The sequence below is a fragment of the Staurois parvus genome, unplaced genomic scaffold, assembly GCF_062004578.1.
Source record: "Staurois parvus isolate SC_StPar_1 unplaced genomic scaffold, SC_StPar_1.0 ptg000186l, whole genome shotgun sequence".
NCBI classification, from domain to species: domain Eukaryota; kingdom Metazoa; phylum Chordata; class Amphibia; order Anura; family Ranidae; genus Staurois; species Staurois parvus.
This window is the reverse complement of record NW_028317982.1, coordinates 7,601,830-7,615,030: the sequence shown is the minus strand read 5'-3', so window position 1 is coordinate 7,615,030 and position 13,201 is coordinate 7,601,830. Positions and strand designations below refer to the sequence as shown.

Sequence of the window (13,201 nt, the reverse complement as noted above, 5' to 3'; positions counted from 1 at the left end):
ACTGCTAACCCATTGTGATCTGCTAGCATACAAATTTCCGATGTGTGCCTGTTGTGCTTGATGAGCCGCACTATACAGAAGGAAACATGCTCTTCATGGGCAGTTATGCTGACACCCTTAGGGTCTGTGTTGATGGGCAAATGCAGCCTACTTTTAAGATCCTTCTAAAATCATTCAGAATTACTGGCACATTGGCTATTGCATTCCCATTGACTTGCATTGGAAGAGAAGCAGTTCTGACATAAACCAACGCTCATTGGCACAGGCCATTAAGAAGGGTGTTTGCTAAATTAGGTTGTGTTACCACTACTCACAAACTGGAGTCTTCTACATCTGGTTTGTGAAATGTAACTTTATAGGTTGTAATAACAGGGCCGAATATAGACAACATGCTGCCCTAGGCTCCATTGAATTATGACTCTTTATACAAGCTCCGACCCTTGTGTCATGTGATCATTTTATTAAAATATCTTTTTAGAATGATACATTGGGGACTGTATGCTGTTAGCACATCTCCTGTATCCCCTTCCCCTACAATTCTCTTGCCTGGAAAAATTGCCCGGCTTTGTACTGCCCCTTCTAACTATGCTGCCCTAGGCCTGACCTACAAGTGCCATTATGGTAAATCCTACCCTAGTAAAATTACAAAGCAATTAATTGGTAATCACTTTAGTGATCTGACATAGGTTCTGTGTCCATTTCCAGTCTGACATCAGTTTAGGATAGCTCTATGAGCCTGGGTTCACATATATGCGGTGCGGCATATGGCATGTGATTCGCACAGGAACCGCACTGCATTCCTGTGCAAATCACATGTGATTTGTGTGCGGTGCGATTGGAGCCATACATTATGTATGGCTCTAATCGCACGGCACCCACACAAAAAGGTGCAGGACCCTTTTTTTTGGTCCACACTAGAATCGGATTGCATGGGTATTCACACCCATGCGATCCGATTCTGCTCATCACAGCGCATTTTGCAGACCGCTTTCAGGGTGTTGTTAACTTAACATACACCCATGAACGGGGTGCAATTCTGATGTGTTGCTGAATTCGTACAGAAAGCGCTGAGAGTTCCGCACCGCATCAGTATGAACCCAGGCTTATTCAGAATTCACTGACGGGTACATTTGATATGCTATTGACCACCTTCTGACCTACATTTGACATCCTTCCAATGGGTTTTGCAATCCCATAGACTTGTATAGAAATAAAACCTCACTTGAAGTGAACAAAAACCCTGTGGACCCAAGTCCTTAAGGAAACTAAACTCCCATTGGTCACTATGGGTACCTGCACTTTACACACTACTCTCATTGGATTGCATGTGCCCTGTACACTCGCTGCTCCTGTGTATGAGCTTTACTGAAGAAACTAACCTGGACATAAGTGGAAATGAACTGTAAAACAAGTTCAAACAGTTTTCTGTGCATCTTATCTGCAGCTGCAATCTTTATCCACTAATCTGACGTGTTACAGTCTATTCCGTGTATTGCTTGGCTCATGTTTACAGCTACCTGGGACAAATTCCCCACAACAGACTGACTGAATGTGTCATCCCTTTCAGTGTTCCATTATGTGGAAATGAGCTGTTATTTAATGTTTTTGATATTGGTAACCTGTTGCTTTACTTTTGATTTCTTTTTCTGTAGTGCTATTGAACAATGGTAGAAGGCAGTGAAGATGATGGTAAGTTCATGTTATTACAGCATTTACAATAATAATAATAATTATTATTATTATTATACAAGATTTATATAGCGCCAACAGTTTGCTCAGCGCTTTACAAAATAAAGGGGGACAATACAGCAATGATACAGTTCAATTCAAGAGGGTTAGGAGGGCCCTGCTCCTTGGAGCTTACAATCTAAGAGGAAGGGGCTGGTGGTACAAAAAAAGGTAGTAACTGTGGGGGATGGACTGGTAGGAGGAATAGAAGATTCCGTTATTAGCTGAGAGCAGGATAGGCTTCCCTGAAGAGATAGGTTTTCAGAGATCGCCTAAAAGTGGGCAGAGTAGGCGATAGTCTGATAGATTGGGGTAAAGAGTTCCAGAGGATGGGGGAGGCTCTGGAGAAGTCCTAGAGATGAGCATAGGAGGAGGAGACAAGGAAGCTAGCGAGCAGGAGGTCTCAATAACTGTTGGATCATTGAGTTTTGATACTGAGAATGTGTCACTAATTATTTGTTAATAGCTAAAACTTTACTTGAAAAACATTACAATCACTACTATTGCACAGGGCTGGTAATAAAGTGGGTGCTAAAAGGGCAATAGCCATGGACCACTTGGTACCTAAGGGCCCTCCAGATATGCAGTACAGTAGTTGGTCTGGGATCTCTTCCCTGCACCTCACTTTACTCATCTAGTCTTGGCTGCAGCAGCAATAACACATTGCAGTGACTGCCAGGAAGACGTCACTTGTTTTTATACCATGTTTCTGCAGCATGCATCCATCACTCTGTTCCCATTGCCAGAATCTAACTTTACATTGGTAACTCATCTCAGCTCCATCATTCAATTATTTTTATTAGCAGTTACTGCCACTGGGGATATTAATGCTCCTAGTCTCACACTGTAAAATAGATTTTCTAGCTCGCAGGAAAAAAAATGAAAGAACCATCAGACCAAGAGTGATCATAACGGGGAAGGTAAACAGAGCAGTCACTCTTTATGCATGTACACAATAGCCACCACTATGTGTTAGAACAGAAACATGCACCATTTTCCAATCTGCTGTTACAATTCTGACCTTGTAACATTCACAGCCGTGCCCAGACAGGAATGTAACAGAGTTTTACACTAAAGGAGCTTCTTTAAAGATGCAAAGTTCTTTAATTTCTATTTAGAGCATGCAGAGATTCAGCTTAATGATTTTTAAATATCATTTTAATAAAAAGCAAAGAAAACTGGGCAAGACATAATTATAGAAAACAAAACAGACATAAGCAACAGTAGAATAAAAAGTGAAATATTCTTAAGTGGAGTTCCCCTGGTCTTAAGTTTAGCGCAGAGTTTGAATCTCTTGCAGAGTGCATCCAATGTGATATTCAGTAGCTGAGTCACTGGCCTTCAGAAATGACTCTCCGTATCCTAGGTAGCTTCAGTGTCAAATGAGAGCTGAGATGCCGATTGCAGCAGCTTTTTTTGTCCCTGTAAATGGTGTTACATATTCAATTCAAATCAATCAAAGGATCAGAGGGGTGGATGCTTGATGTACTGGAGAGCATTTTATTATGCATGGCTGACATACCCGTAATGCCAACCAACCTGAATACATCTATTCGAAATTTCTATTTGACAAGATTTCACAGGCCAACAGCCAACATAATATTTAGCAGAATGGAATTACAGTTTGTTAGATGCCATATATAATATAGATTGGATCCATTGTTCCCCTATGGGGTCTAATGTGTCTTCTTTCATATAAGATTGAGCTGGCACACGCACTGGACTTCTGGCTTTGGACGGCGTGAATTTCATAGCACAGGCTGTATGCACCCTGCTGGGCAGATTCTGACAACTCTACACTGACCTATGTGACACATGTTCACAGGATCCCCAGCAGAACCCCCTAGAAAACAATATGGCCATTAAGCGAATGCACCACTGGAGATGTCCAGTATATAGACCTATAAAATAACTGTATACCTATATACTGTATTAGCACTAGGCTTCTGAAGTTATAAAATTACAAGCTACGTTTTGATTTTGCAAACAAGGAAGCTTAGAGCTATTATATGATTTGAGATCTTGTAATCACTTACAGAGCCTATCAGGGCAAGTTAATGCATTACATTTAGCCGTGAACCCTTGATTCAGAGATCTCTACATCTGCAAAGTCTCAATCTTGGCACCCTTTTGCTGTACAGCCGCTCTGCGGACAGACTGCAGACAACTTTTAGGGAATTTCCAATAGTACTGTAGAGTCACAGGCAAAGTAGGGGGAGTGCAGGACCTAAACTTTTCACCCAATGGTATAATATTTCAGTACACTTTCTTTTTTACACAATTTCTTATACAGTATCTGTAAAGAAAGTACTGAATGCTATGATAGCATAGTTAGTATTTATATCGACAATAGTGTACGATTGCAGTGGATTCGTGGGAAAGATCCTAAGGAAAGGTTAAATATAGGGTTTAACTATAGGGTAAAGTTAGGTGTTAGGTCTAGTTGTCACCATGATACTAATGGTCAGTAATTAACCAATATGAATTGTATTTGTTGATCTGAAAATATGAAATCTGTGAACGAAAAGAAAATCTTGCAAAAACTTACAGCCTTGTGTAAAAACAACCGATTGGGTCCTCAAATAGCAGGAATTCTGAAACTGCTTTTCTATATGTAGGAAACAGTTGACTAATGCGTTCTGAATTTCTGGCATTCATTGTCATACATGAATAATGAAAAGTGAAGACCCTAAAGTGTCCAAGGAGGCAAAGCTAGACATGGAAAAAGGGTTGATGTTGCTAAAAGCAACCAGTCATTTTCCAGCTTCCATTTAAAACCTGCATGTAGGAAAGTGGAATCCAGCAATTAAATATTTATTTAGACCTCCTCTTCTGGAAATTCTAGTTGCCTATCTATCATGCTGACTCAATACCTTTAACTCTGACACAAAATACATATACAGAAGCTCTTTTTTTTCAAGTCATCTGACAGGCTATCCAATTATAAGCAAGCTTCCAAGCAACGAGCATTTTCAGATAATCAGCAGTGATAGCCCCCGTGTTTTACTCGACCCAAGAAGTCAACCATATGGCCCTCACAGACTTCATCAAACTGGAGTCTTGTCAGGTGACCATGTTTGTGATTTTCATGCATAGGACAACAGTACATATTACATATGGAAGAAACTGGAGATTATGCTATTGGCAGAGGGTGTCTTCATTTTCCTCTTTTGGTTCTCTCCAACTAAAACTCCAGATTGTCCCGATTGTTTAATTGCATAGTGTGAATAGGCAAAGAAAAGCAAGGATGTCGCCATGATCTAAATCACCAAAATAATACAGTATGCTTGTAGCAGAATTTAGATCTCTCTGCAGCATCTCCAGGATTATGTTCCACATTAGGGTAAGGTAGGGGAGAATGCACCAGGGAAGAATATTGAGATTAGATATTTCTTGCCTGGAAAAGGGAAGTCTGAACAACCCTCTTCAGCCTGTGACTGCCATAGGAGTTAGCAGTCTGAAATTGAATGGAAAAATGTTAAATATTCACTGGTATTACCATATCGAAGGGATTCTTTAGTTCACTGTTCTCTGATAACTGCTGAAAGTCAGCTCTTAAAGTAATATTAAACCTTCATTTTTTTCAGCAGTTGACTTATTCATTTATGGAGTAGGCAGCTTCTGTGTCTTTTAATTTTTGCCTGTGTCCCAGTTTAAGCTAATACCATGACTGTTGTCCCAGGCTTCCTGTTTCAGGGTGGCTCCTTTCTCTTGCAGTATCCTATGGAGTCATCCTTGCATGCAGAGACTAAAGTTCTTTCTCCCTACACTGTGTGCATTAATAGAAACACACAGTATTGTGGCTTGGAATGACAAGGCACTGCCCTGTGCCTCCTTCTTGCTCCCCTGTCCCTTCACCAAGGTAACAGACTGACTAAAGACTGCACGGTCCACTCTTAAATAAAAATCTTATTCTCCAAAAATAGGCCATACACATCCACTACCTAATGGCCCTGTAAACTCTTTTTCATTAAATTATTTCTTGCGGTGTGGTTCTGCCTCCTTATGATGTCCTTTTTGAGATCCTGGTCATTTTTCCCTTCACTTGCATTTCTTTGGAATGTGCAGTGCACATTAGTTGCAGTCATGTGGACTGCCCTATGCAAACTACAAATCTCATAGTCCATAGTCCTTAGTTCATCTCAGGATCCAGCAAAGGAGGGTGATTTTTTTCCTTCCATACAGTGGGACCGTGGAGAACGAATGGAGCCACCCTCTAACAAGAAATGAGGAATATGAAGCTGCTGAGGGGGCTGAAAGCAATAGACAATACTTTCTGATTGAAGAATTTATAGTTAAATATATAAATATATATTTTTTTTAAACAGAGTTAATGTCACTTTAACTCTTTCTTGTAAAGACTGGAAGTTCAGAGAAGCAGAACTGAGAGACCAGGAACCAGCAGCATTGAAAGTTGTAAACTGCAAGTGCTGGGATAAAAAGTTTAACAAAAATTTTACTGGGGAACGTCTATTTTATTGTGCTTAATTGTTAAGAGAAAAACTACTGAGGAATTAATACTACTGTTGGTGCCATTTACATGGTTTAACTGTCAAGTTGAATATCCCACTTTTGTTTAGGATTAAAAGTAAGCAATACATTTTAGTGCCGACACCATGGAGATTGTGAAAGGGGATCTTCTACCAGTTTCTATAGACCACTTACCTCTGTTTACTTTGACAGTCTTAGAAATATATATAAATAACATTTTCCTCGTATAATTGCATTTTGTTTTTGCTTCTAGGTGTGGTTTCATTCCCTGTGAAGTCATTACACCATTCTGTACAGAATGTCCAGCTTCTGTAATACAGATACCAGGATCCTGCCTAACAGACTTTGCTGAGGATTCAAACTTTCCTTTCAAGAACTATTTTACATGGGCCGTAGGAATATTGTTCACCGCCTGCGACAATACTTTTAATTGTTATGAACACACAAACCCTTCACTGCCAAGAAGTAATGCTATGCATAGCGCAACAGTGGAGTTAATAACAAGTGTTTACACTAGTGCTAATTTTTGTATCAAGAACTTTTGTATTTATACTCACTATTTATTATGGTTATATTAGTTTTACATATTCTGTGTAAAAGAACATAAAAGGGGGAGGGGGCTAACTGCATACCATTTCAGTTTGTAAAAAAATCACTTGTATGGCTGGCAAAAGTAAACATTGTTTAATAAATATCTTTTGTGCTCTGTTTATTCCATGCAGACAACATAGTCTTTTGAAATGATGCCATATCCAAAGGGGAAGGGGTGGGGAGACACTTTTCTGACCATATACTGGTAGTAATTCTGCATGGAAAGGTCCATCTGGCTTTTCGGTGTCATCTCATTAAGAAAACTTTAATTGCTACTAGATAAATACAGAATAAGACAGATTACATGTTTCAGCCATCAAGCCTTAGTCATAGCTATGAATAAGGCCTGACGGCTGAAAATTGTAAGCTGTCTTACTCTGCATCTACCTTGTAACAAATTAAGTGTTCTTATTGGGATGACATGGAGCGCCAGCTGGACTTTTCCATGCAGTTATTTATAGTGTGGTGACATCGGTCCTCCAGAGCTCCTTTGGTGAGTTATGGCTGAGTGGTGCTGATTTGTTATTGTGGACTGGGGGTGATTGTGTGGTACTTAGGAAGACTATGTGCCGTGTTATACAGTTAGGTCCATATATATTTGGACACAGGCACAATTTTCATACTTTTGGCTCTGTATGCCACCAGAATAAATTAAAATGAAACAATCCAAATAACTTTCAGCTTTAATTCAAGGGGTTGAATATAAATATCAAGTACAAATTTTAGGAACTGCAACCATTTTTATACACAGTCCCTCCATTTTCAGGGGCTCAAGTTTAATTGGACAAATGAATATAATCAAATAAAATGTTAATTTTTTATATTTTGTTGAGAATCCTTTACTAGCAATGACTGCCTGAAGTCTGCAACCCATGGATATTACCAAAGACTGGGTTTCCTCCTTTCTGATGCTTTGCCGGGCTCTAACTGCAGCTGTCTTTAGATGTTCTTTGTTTGTGGGTCTTTCTGCCTTTAGTTTTGCCTTCAGCAAGTGAAATGCATGCTCAATTGGGTTGAGATCAGGTGATTGACTCAGTCATTGCAGAATATTCCACTTCCTTTCCTTTAAAAGCTCCTGGGTTGCTTTTGTAGTGTGTTTTAGATCATTGTCCATCTGTACTGTAAAGCACCGTCCAATCAACTTGGTGCATTTGGCTGAATCTGGGCTTACAGTATATCTCTAAACATCTGGCTGCTTCTGTCTTCTGTCATATCATCAATAAACACCATTGACCCAGTGCCACTGGAAGCCATGCATGCCCATGCCATCACACTGCCTCCACCATGTTTTACAGATGATGTTGTGTGCTTTGGATCATGAGCTGTTCCAACCCTTCTCCACACTTTTTTTCTTCCCGTCATTCTGGTACAGACTAATCTTAGTTTCATCCGTCCAAAGAATGCTTTTCCAGAACTGGTCTGGCTTTTTTAAATCTACATATATAATATGTATATGTTTTTTGGCAATGTCTAATCTGGCTTTTCTGTTCTTCAGGCTTATGAATGGCTTGCACCTTGTGGTGAACCCTCTGTATTTGCTCTTGTGTTGATTGTAGACTTTGACAATGATACACCCACCTCATGGAGAGTGTCCTTCACTTGTCTGGATGCTGTGAATGGGTTTTTCTTTACCATAGAGAGGATCCTGCAATCATCAACCACTGTTGTCTTCCGTGGACGTCCACGCATTTTTATGTTGCTGAGCTCACCAGTGCATTCTTCTCTCCTCAGAATGTACCAAACTGTCGATTTGGCCACTCCTAATGTTCCTGCTATCTGTTTGATGGATTTGTTTTGTTTTGAAGCCTTACAATGGCCTGTTCCACTTGCATGGATAGCTCCTTTGAACACATGATGTAGGTTCACAGCAATAGATTCCAAATGCAAATACCACACTTAGAATCAACTCCAGACCTTTCACCTGCTTAATTGATGAAGAAATAGCGAAGGAGTAGCCCACACCTGGCCATGAAACAGCTTTTGATTCAATTGTCCAATTACTTTTGGTCCTTTGAAAAAAGGGGGATGGCTACTCTTAAGAGCTGTAATTCCTAAACCCTTCCTCCAATTTGGATGTACATACCCTCAAATTAAACCTGAGAGTGTGTACTTTCAGTCCATATCCATTATATAACTATAGCTTGAATATGTTTTGGTAAATACCTGAAAAAATCTGTGCCTGTGTCCAAATATAGATGGACCTAACTGTATGTCCATTTAAACCCAGGGCATGGTGGGAAATGCCACAATGACATGGTGATTTGTGTTTCTTTTTAAAAGCTTTTTCAAAGAACAATGGGAATTGGATGTAATCCATTACTTTCAACCAGAATGCCTTTAGTCAGTTTGGAGCAGGGTTTTTCTAAATTTTTTTATCAGAGGACCCAAGTAAGAAAACCGTTACTGTAGTGGGACCCAAGATGAAAACTTTACAAAAATAACATATATAATATGTATATTATAAAAACACACAGACAATGATTATTACAGTGTTGTATTTATCAAATTCTGTAAGCGCTAGTAAAACTGAGAGAAATACATTCCATTTAGTAGACATATAATTTAAGAAAACTGGTAAAGAGTAGCCAGAGCAATAATGGATGGTTGTTTAGCTGTATAAGTTAGGGACACCAAACCCACTGAGGGGTGCATTTTTAAAACAGCCTCATTTATGCAAGTGAATGGAAAAGTGCTGAGTGGAGTACACACATCACATAACTTTGACAGATCGAGTGACAGGATTGTCCTCCTATGTTGTGTTATGCGCAGGGTTAGACAGAGAACTCTTAAAAGGACGCCACAGACGCCACTCCTAGCTCTGCATGGTATGAACTAGGTGTAAAATGCAGGCACAGCAATGTCCTGAGAAGGAAGCTATCTAATGTAATTTCCCTTCTAAAGTTCCCTCAAGATTTTCACAGGAAATGTGACCAGCATAAGCTTTTGAGGCCACCAGTCACCCAAGCAACAGTCCATTCACTCTGGCTCCAGTAAGCAGTTGCCCAGTCAACATCTGGGCACACCTCCCCAGAGATTGGCTAGGCCCTGATCAATATTCAGAATGGTCATTTAAATCCTCACTCTCTAAGCTCTAGAAACTTCTTTCAGAGGAAGAAGGAAGCAATAAACTCCCAGCCTATGAAACCCTGAACAGAAAAAAACATCTCTGCTCCCTTGTTTACAGAAGGGGCCAAAAACTAAATTTACCTATCAATCTAAGAGAGGGCTTTAGCTGAGTCTAAAGAAGTTGTTTAATGTTGTTAAATACACATACATACATTTTTCATTACATACACCTGAAGAATTGGTTCATCGTGCGCATTACTGATAAATGTTTTTATGGCAGATCACCTATTACATTATAATCCTACATTTCTGAAAGCTGTTATCCCCAGATTATAAACAAGCAGTACAAGGGTCCAACTTAATTTTATTATTTTAGTAAATGTTCCTGTTATGTTGTGTGTTTGGGTAGTATAACAAATTATAATCACTTCCCAGCTTCTATACACCTATCACAATCTGCCTGATATCTCCAACCTGAAACAATGCAAGTGATAAGGTATCAAGTGCAAGTGCCTCAAAGAACTGAGTATTATTTTTTCATCCATGAAAAATGAAAGAGAGAATCTAACTGGACCCCATGGGCAACATGTATGGGACCCCTTTCATGCACTTTCACAGATAACTCAAACTGATTGTAATAGTCAAACAGTTTTCAATTCCCAGGTAAAGTGGTAGCACAGACAATCTATGGCACAGACCATTTTGTGAATTGCTCAGGGTAGAATATTGCTGGTCTTGACGGTTGATGGGTGAGGTGTTGTGGCTGCAAATCTGACTTCATCCATAGGCTTGTCTAGCACTCTATTTATCTAAAGCTTACCACACATATCACAATCTGACTGTATGATCTACTTTAAATTGGCCATCAACTATGGTAGTGCAGGGACCTGCCTAAATGTGTAGGGCCATTTCAAGGAACCATTTCCAATGTCATTTCATGCTCAGGCAAGTATATCAGAACTGATGCCTATTGCTGACAATGGAGCCATAATAGGTAAGCAGTGCCCTTGTGAATACTGTTTTCATAAATGTGGTTGCATTTTCCTCTGCATACCAGGATATCTTTTTTTTTAACTACAGTGAAACTGCACTTCAAAACCACAGGTCCCTTGGGCCCACTAAACACCATAAAGGCCCCATCCCATGTATTTCCTCCTCTGGTTCTCTTCAAGCATCTAGTATCTCAAAATAGACATATATGGAAAAATTTGGTGGATCAGCACTGGAACTTAGAGTCCTGGACAAAATCCCATAAATAAGAGAATGTCAGGTGATGTGTGGATGTGGTTCCTGTCCCAGATGAGCCCTGCCAAGCATGGTGCCAAGGCAGCTTGTCCACCTGATCACAGGGAGCATTTAGGCATGTGCAGTCCCTACAAATGAAAGTTATTCTGCTGATTGTAATTACCACCTGATTTACTAAAGGGTATAGTGAAGTAGATTGAAGCAAATTAACAGAAATCTTCCATCTGGCAGCACTGGGGTCATTGGTTCGAATCCCAACCAGGGCACAACATGCCTGAAATTTTCATGTTCTCCCTGTGTCTGCGTGGATTTCCTACCACACTCCAAAGACATGCTGGTAGGTTAATTGGCTCCTGTCTAAATTGGCCCTAGTATGTGTATGTGAGTTAGGGACTTTAGCTTGTAAGCTCTTTGAGGGCAGGGACTGATGTGAATGTACACAATATTCTGTATGTAAAGCGCTGTGTAAATTGGTGCGACATAAGTACCTGTAATAAATAAATAAAATCTCCAGTCATGTAGAGTTGAATTAAAGAACAGAGCTTCTCTTGCCCATAAATAGATCTGTTTAACTCTCTGCACACTCACCTAAATTAGGTGCTTTGTGCGTTCCAGACTCTATATACTATAACTCCAGTTCAGCTGTCAATTTATATGGTCTAAAGTCAACTAATGGACTACAAAGAAAATTAGCAATTTATATACTGAAGTAGATGGGATGTGATTGGTGGAGAGGTGGACAGGTTTCAACTCATATCTCCTTACACCAGAGTTTGTCAAATGGAAACAGCTCTCAATGAGATACATGAAACATTTACAGAAAAAGTAAATTGCTTGGATTTGTTAACCTAATCAAATGTTTTCGTATTTAATGACATTTGAACCTGGTCCAACAAATAAAAAATACAAATGAAACCATTATGTCTTGGACATTCTCCTTTTGAATTTACTCAACAGTCTTTCAAACAAATTTCCAGTGCAAGCTAATAAACTGAAACAATACAATAGACAATAAATCTATTTCTGGTGTTCACAGCACATTGATGTAATGTGATTGAAGGGCCTGTAGTACTTCAATTGGAATGTGTCATATTTACGTGGAACTATTGCTAGCACAGTCATTTCTGCTCATACATAGGGTTATTATCTTACTATTACAGGTATTACTCTTATGTTAATAGTAACACCATTCAATTACAGTACATTTGGGATAATGTGATTCTACACTGGGTGGCAGCTGCCATCCAGTACTCGAGCAGAAGATGTGTTTCATTCCCTGGCATGATGCAGGGAGGTCAAAGTATACATTTGAGTCAAGTCACTGTTGTCACCACACTAATTAGATTTTGATTTATTGATATGGAGGCTACTTAAAGTGACAACTTATTCCTATTTAACTATATTATTTAACTACAAAAATATATGGAGAAAACACAGGCCAGTAACAGTGGTCATGTACACTCACCGGCCACTTTACTAGGTACACGAGTTCAATTGCTTGGTAACACAAATTGCTAATCAGCCAATCACATGGCAGCAACTCAATACATTTAGGCATCTAGACATGGTGAAGATGACTTGAAGTTCAAATCATGCATAAGAATGGAGAAGTAAGGGGATTTAAGTGACTTTGAATGTGGCATGGTTGTTGGTGCCAGACGGGCTGGTCTGAGTATTTTTAAAAAAACTGCTGATCTACTGGGATTTTCACACACAGCCATCTATAGGGTTTACAGAGAATGGTCTGAACAAGAGGAAATTTTCAGTGAGAGGCAGTTGTATGGACGAATATGCCTTGTTGATGTCAGAGGAGAATGGGCAGACTGGTTCAAGATGATAGGAAGGCAACAGTAACTCAAATAACCACTTGTTACAACCAAGGTATGCAGAATATCATCTCTTAATACACAGACCGTCGAGCCTTGAAGCAAATAGGCTACAGCAGCAGAAGACCACCCTGGGTGCCACTCTTGTAAGCTAAGAACAGGAAACGGAGGCTACAATTCGCACAGGCTCACCAAAATCGTACAATAGAAGATAGGAAAAATGTTGCCTGGTCTGGTGGGTTTCGGTTTCCCTG

The 13,201-nt window shown here is 39.7% G+C and overlaps 1 protein-coding gene across 7 annotated transcripts in view; it reads left to right on the top strand.

Moving 5' to 3' along the window:
• Window positions 1-6,911, top strand: part of PROM1 (prominin 1) — a 254,289-nt gene extending 247,378 nt beyond the window's left edge. For all 7 annotated transcript variants that reach the window (XM_089677437.1, XM_089677434.1, XM_089677433.1 and 4 more), the window contains 2 exons: window positions 1,653-1,689; window positions 6,473-6,911. Coding sequence is in view for 3 of the 7 variants with exons in the window: in XM_089677436.1 (XP_089533562.1) it covers window positions 1,653-1,671 (19 nt within the window). In the remaining 4 variants the exon portion in view is untranslated. The remainder of the gene's footprint in view (window positions 1-1,652; window positions 1,690-6,472) is intronic.
• The last annotated feature ends 6,290 nt before the right edge of the window (window positions 6,912-13,201 follow it).